The sequence below is a fragment of the Bidens hawaiensis genome, unplaced genomic scaffold (assembly GCF_021521415.1).
Source record: "Bidens hawaiensis isolate Kalapana, Puna unplaced genomic scaffold, B.hawaiensis_p1.1 tig00040825_1, whole genome shotgun sequence".
NCBI lineage: Eukaryota > Viridiplantae > Streptophyta > Magnoliopsida > Asterales > Asteraceae > Bidens > Bidens hawaiensis.
Window position 1 is genome coordinate 99,756 of NW_027505683.1, and position 6,144 is coordinate 105,899.

General features: G+C 32.8%; 1 protein-coding gene across 1 annotated transcript; it reads right to left on the reverse strand.

Moving 5' to 3' along the window:
- Window positions 1–1,766: 1,766 nt before the first annotated feature.
- Window positions 1,767–5,944, reverse strand: LOC143614720 (uncharacterized protein At4g28440-like). The gene is made up of 3 exons (XM_077088070.1): window positions 5,880–5,944; window positions 2,659–2,885; window positions 1,767–2,118 (listed from the first exon to the last, which is right to left on the reverse strand). The coding sequence occupies exons 2-3, from the start codon at window positions 2,870–2,872 to the stop codon at window positions 1,931–1,933; spliced, it is 402 nt and encodes a 133-aa protein (XP_076944185.1). The 5' UTR covers window positions 2,873–2,885; window positions 5,880–5,944; the 3' UTR covers window positions 1,767–1,930.
- Between the last annotated feature and the right edge of the window lie 200 nt (window positions 5,945–6,144).

Genomic DNA, 6,144 nt, shown 5'->3' on the forward strand with positions numbered 1-6,144 from the left:
GACGTCCAATCAGCAAAGGATAGGAATTTGTTTTTGGGAGTGTAATGGTGTAGGGCTACAAATAGTAATATAATAATATATACATATATATGTATATATATAACACATAACACACACACATATGCATAAAATAATAATATATCCCCCTCCCTCTTCCGGCGACAAAAACATCCCGCCCCCGCCCCAAATTCGGCCAGGGGGGCGGTGTGCTCCACAAAAATCGCCCCTTTTCGCCCCAATTTCTCGCCCAGTGCGCATAGCCTTATATTTAATGATTTGAAAACCGTACCGATTGTCATCAAACCGAACGCTCTAACAATTCAATTCACCAATTGGAATATCTTGAAAACCGGATAACCAATTATCAAACAAACCACTATATCGATTCAACTAACTAATTAAAACAACCTTAGTTTATGTATTGTGCGAATCAAACCCACAACACCCCACATGTCACATCATACTTAGCGCCCCAACAACACAACATAGGGTGTTGGAAGGGGCTTTGGCCCTTTGGGCGTGGACGGGTACTGGTCGCAAGCCCCTTTCATGTGTATGGCCGCATAGCCTTCTCTGTGGAGCCCTTTCTACCAAGTCTATTTGACCAAACGTGACAACTTTTTTTCATCTTAAAGCCTCTTTAGAGCCTCCACAACAGCCTTAAAATCGAATAATGCCAAAATCACTTTACAATTATGCAATTTTTGCCAGATTGTCATGCAACTTAAATTAAAACAAGTTATCACATTCAATAAAGCAAATTAAATGAATTATATGACTCAAATTAATATTGATCATATGCAGTTTTGTTGGCTAACCATCAAAATTTGTTACCGAAAAACTCACGAGACCCTTAGTTTTAAAAAGTCTCAAAACGTCGTAAAATCATCTCAAAAGCCTTTAGACGAAGGTCAGATTTGGTCAAATATAAGGTCTAGAGGAAGCTCGTATGCATAAATGACCAAAAGATGAATAGATTATGATATGTTTAACTTGATTAAAAGGCTTATACGTAAAAGAGACAAAAAAGATGCAACTTTTGGTTGTTCATAAAGCTTATTGGGTTGTACATAGAGCAACACCTCGTGTACATGAAGCTCTCGCCTTTGCTTTCCAGACCTAAACACAAAGGAGCTACGGGTACAAACGTGCTCACGAGCTACTCGAGATCGGCTCGTTAAACAGCTCGAACGAGCCGAACTTAATCGAGCCCGAGCCCGAGCCGAAAAGTAAGCTCGTTTAATAAACGAGCCCGAGCCCAAGCTTCACTTATCGAGCTCGAGCCGGCTCGCAAGCCTTAACAAGCCTGCCATTTATATAATTTTTTAAAATATATATTTAATAATTATTAATTAATATATATATATGTATGTATGTATAATATCATGTTATAAAAAATAAATAAAATTAACTAAATAATATATATATTTTATACAAAAAATTATAATAGAAAAAATATATAAAAATAATTATAACATTCAAAAACAAACTTATAAATGGTAAACGAGCTGAGCCTGAGCCGAGCTCGAGTTTGAAAAATCTACTCACGAGCCGAGCTCGAGTTTGAAAATTCTACTCACGAGCCGAGCTCGAGCTTTGGAAATAGAGCTCGTTCGAGCTCTATGTAAGTTAAACGAGTTGGCTCGGCTCGTTTGCACCCCTACTCGGAGCGCCTCACACTTTCTAATTAGATTTTAATCATGTAAAATCATGCTTAAAAACAAATCAAAACAAAGGGTAAAATAAATAAACAACTTTCAACTTATATGGTCTCAAAGGCTATTTCTCATTTCAATATTAATCCAAAACAAACACTTTTCAGTACTACTACCAGACTCTTAACTTAAAAGCTGTAAATAAACCGCCCTATAACACAGGAACACATATTGTTTAGACTCGAGGGCGAACGCAAGGGCAAAACGGTAATTTCTCACTCTTCAACGGTGATAAGCTCAAACTCGATAAGCGACAAGTTATTTTCTTCCTTAACAGAAAAATCAGCAGGTTCGGTAACTTCAACACGGCCCCATTTGTCAACTGCAAGTCTCATTGACCCTCTGTACATGTCGATTTTCGCATTTCGCAAAATTACAGTGCTACCCTCCTTCATCGCGTCAACTGAGAATACACATATTTTTGTGAGTTTCATTGCATTCCTAAATATGGAGGTAGTTTTACAGTGTTTTAAAAGCCAGTTAGTACCAGCCGTTTGAATCGAGACCGGTATTTTTGGGCGGTTTGCTAGAACATCAAGCCAGCGTTTTTTTTTTCTAAAATACCGGTTTTAAGCCCAAGATATTTTTGATATTTTGCGACCCATATTTTCAAAAGTTTAATTTTAACCTAACGATTAACATTGAAATGAGTAACCTTTTCGATTATTTTTTTGAAAATCGAGTGCTTTTGTATTATATTTTAATTATAGATTAACTTTTGGATTATATTTTGTTATGGAATCATATACTTTTGGGTTCTTTTTGAATTGAAGTTGCGTTTATTTGAAATTACAAGGTTGAAGGTTCAACCGGTTGTACCATTTTTTGGTCCAATCCAATACGAGTTAAAAATCGGATTTAAAATATTGGTTTTAGAAATCTTTTCAAGTAAATGTAATAATTGATAACCATGTTTTATGGAAAGTGAGTAAGTAAATCATACCTTGATCATTTCTAGCAGTGAAAACAACAATTCCAGTTTCATCACCAACCAAACATTCAGCAAGACGCATGTTACGACCTTGAGTTCCGTTGCGACCTCGTGTCGTTATTGCTTTTGAGCTAACCACTTTTACAGTTAGGTTAAGACCAAAAGCACCGGGACGAAGCTGGTTGATCTTGACGAAAGCTGCTTGCTGCTTAATTTGTTCAGCCATTTTCCAACAAACCCTAAAATAATATTTTCCAAACAATAATATTAGTTAGAAAAGGAACCAGATTTATACAATCATCGTATCTACACGTTGAATCCAATGATATACTTATGAAAAACACACTTTTTCAAGGCTCGGTTAGTATACGATATAACACTAACAAGAAGCCCTTTTTAACTCAAACACTAACTTAATATTGTAACAACCTAAAATTTGATAATTTTGTTGTTTAGACTGTGTAAGACTTTATAAAAAAAGTGTATTTGGCTGCCAAACAAAGATATATGCATTGGCTGAAACTACAAAAAAAAATTCCAAATTTTGAATGTGATATTTTGTATGATCGCAATCATATAAGATTAATGAGTGTTAGATACTATAACAGCCTAAAATTAAGATATTTTCCTTAACAAGACACTTAGTTGTGTAAAAGGGTAATAAAGATGATTGGCAACAAAACAAAGAATCATTAATTTAAAGATGTATCGATACGCCTAGAAGTGTTCACAGCTGTCCGGCTTGGACAGTTTTGGCAAACATTTTGAACCGAATTGCTAATTACGATTTCGGAAAAATATGTACATATTCATAACGGGGAAATAATAATAATAATAATAATAATAATAATAATAATAAATGTTAACAGTTAACGGCTAGTTCCAGATTCCAAACCATCAAAACAGAACCGAGAACCACATCCTATTCAAACCGACCCACTTGTTCAATTTGGGCAGTTCCGCCGGTTTAACGGAATTTAAACACCCCTAGATGCATGCATAAACAACTACAACTAGTTTTTATTTAATTTGAATGTAGCATTGTGTATGCATGTATACTGATCACCATTAATAAGATCAAAACAGACGACTTATTTCATAAATTAAACTAGCGTGTTTTTCATGATCTGGATAAAAACATATGGCAAATATTATAGCTTTTATACCTCCATTTCATTATGATAATAATCTGTCTATTAACTGAAGCAGACTGATTTCGGTAATCGGTTTTGGTTATGGATAAAAACCGAACCGAAGTTTAGTCACCAGTCTTAAACTACAGCCAGTTTTTCTGTGTATAAATGCATGATGATCATCAATATAACAGACGATATTTTTATGAATAAAATTACTCGAGTTTCTCATGATCCAAATAATCACAGTTGGCAAATTTAGGCGCATATGTACATAACAATCGATCCAATAGAAAATACACATATACATGCATGAAGTTCAAATATAAACTAATTTCCCAATTTTAAAACAATTCAACAGGCACCTTGAATCTTAAGCATTCTTCTAACGTATATACTCAAATTACACGAGATCAGAACCCTAATTCAACAAATATCTTTATAACAAACAAAAAAATATTGACTTTTTAATTATATGAATAACAACAATTGGCAAATAAGGTTATAAAAATCGGCCCACAATCAAATACACAAATACATGCATGGAGTTAAAATTAAACCTAATTTAACAAGCAGCTTGATTCTAAAGCACTCCTCTAAATTATCTAACTGAAATCAAACGAGATCATTTAATAAACAAGCTCAAGCCCGAACTTCACATATTGAGTTTGAGCCATCTCGTGAGCCTACACGAGCTTCTTTATATATACAAGTTTTATATTAATAAAATATAATATAACTAGTTTATATATATCATATTATATATATAAAAATTATAAACACATACACACACACAATATATATATATATATATATATCTTTATAATTATTATATGTTTTATATATATATATATATGGAAACTTGGATTTTAATAATCCAAACTATTAACCACCGGTCAATGATAATCCCAACTAACAATCTGACCAATGACAATCCCAACTTTCAGTTTTATTATCAATAACAATCTCAGTAACTAACGGAGTAAATAGATTGTCAGACTGCCATTGTTATTGATAACAAAACTGAAAGTTGGGTCTACCACCGGTCAGATTGTTAATTGGGATTATTATTGACCAGTGGTTAGTAGTTTGGTTTATTAAAACCCAAATTTCCACATATATAGATAAATAAAATAATTATAAACATATATAATTATATGTAAATAATAATCATAAAGATATATAAATTAAATAATTAATAAACGAGCTTACCGAAGCCGAGCTTGAGCTTGAGCTTGAGCTTGACAAACTACTCATGAGTCGAGTTCGAGCTCTCTTAATTAATAATGGCTCGGCTCCACCCTTAGGCATATAATAATAGATCCACAATCAAATACTCAAATACATCCATGGCGTTAAAATTAAACCTAATTTTCCAATTTTAATTCAATTCAACAAGCAGATTGAATCTACAACATTCTTCTAACGTATCTAACTCATTAACATAAGATCATTTAATAAACGAGCACGAGCTGGAGCTAGCTCGCAAGCCTACACAAGTATTTTATATGTACAAGTTTTATATTAATATAATAGACTATAATATATATTATAACAATTATATATATATGTAAATCAGTGTAAAGATATTTAAATAACATAATTAATAAATAATAAACGAGCACGAGCTCGAGCTTTAAAAATGAAAATCTAAACAAGCAGAGATCGAGCGGCTCGGCTGGCTCGGTTCCACCCCTAGGCATATTATAAAAATATATAAAAGTTACAAAATATATACTCCTATATGTAAATCATTCATTATAATGATATATAAATAAACTAATTAATAAATAATAGACGAACCTTGAGCTTGAGCTAAATAATAATCGATCCACAATCAAATACACAATTACATGCATGGAGTTAAAATCAAACCTAATTTTCCAATTATAAAACAATTCAACAAGCAGATTGAATCTAAATCATTATTCTAACGTAGCTAACTCAAATTAAACGAGATCGGAACCCTAATTGTATAAATTTCACGATTAATCATCAATTCCGTACGAATTTGAGCAGATAATTAGATGCATAACCATAACTCGTAGATCAGAATCTGATGAACAAATCGGATAATAAAATAATAATAATAATAATTACCTGAGTAATTGATTTTCGTTAAGATCGAGAAAAATGGTTGAAGAACAAGAAGATCTGTGTAGGAAGGAACTGAAATTGATGGTTAGGGCTTTTAAAGCTGACGAAAACGAATATGGAGCCCCGATTTGTACCCATGGATATTCAGCTGTTTTTATTATTTATTTATTTTTAAACGACCGGCTAAAACTTTATTAAAATAAACAGCTATCGTTACAAACAAGACACCAACAACAAACAAAAACAACCACCACCCCCATACATTATA

What these genes read in the sequence shown, in the direction of transcription:
- LOC143614720 (XM_077088070.1), bottom strand. Translation starts at nt 2,872, where the DNA reads ATGGCTGAACAAATTAAGCAGCAAGCAGCTTTCGTCAAGATCAACCAG. An exon ending in CACTGCTAGAAATGATCAAG is followed by an intron (nt 2,119 to 2,658) that starts GTATGATTTACT and finishes GTGTATTCTCAG; the next exon opens with TTGACGCGATGAAGGAGGGT.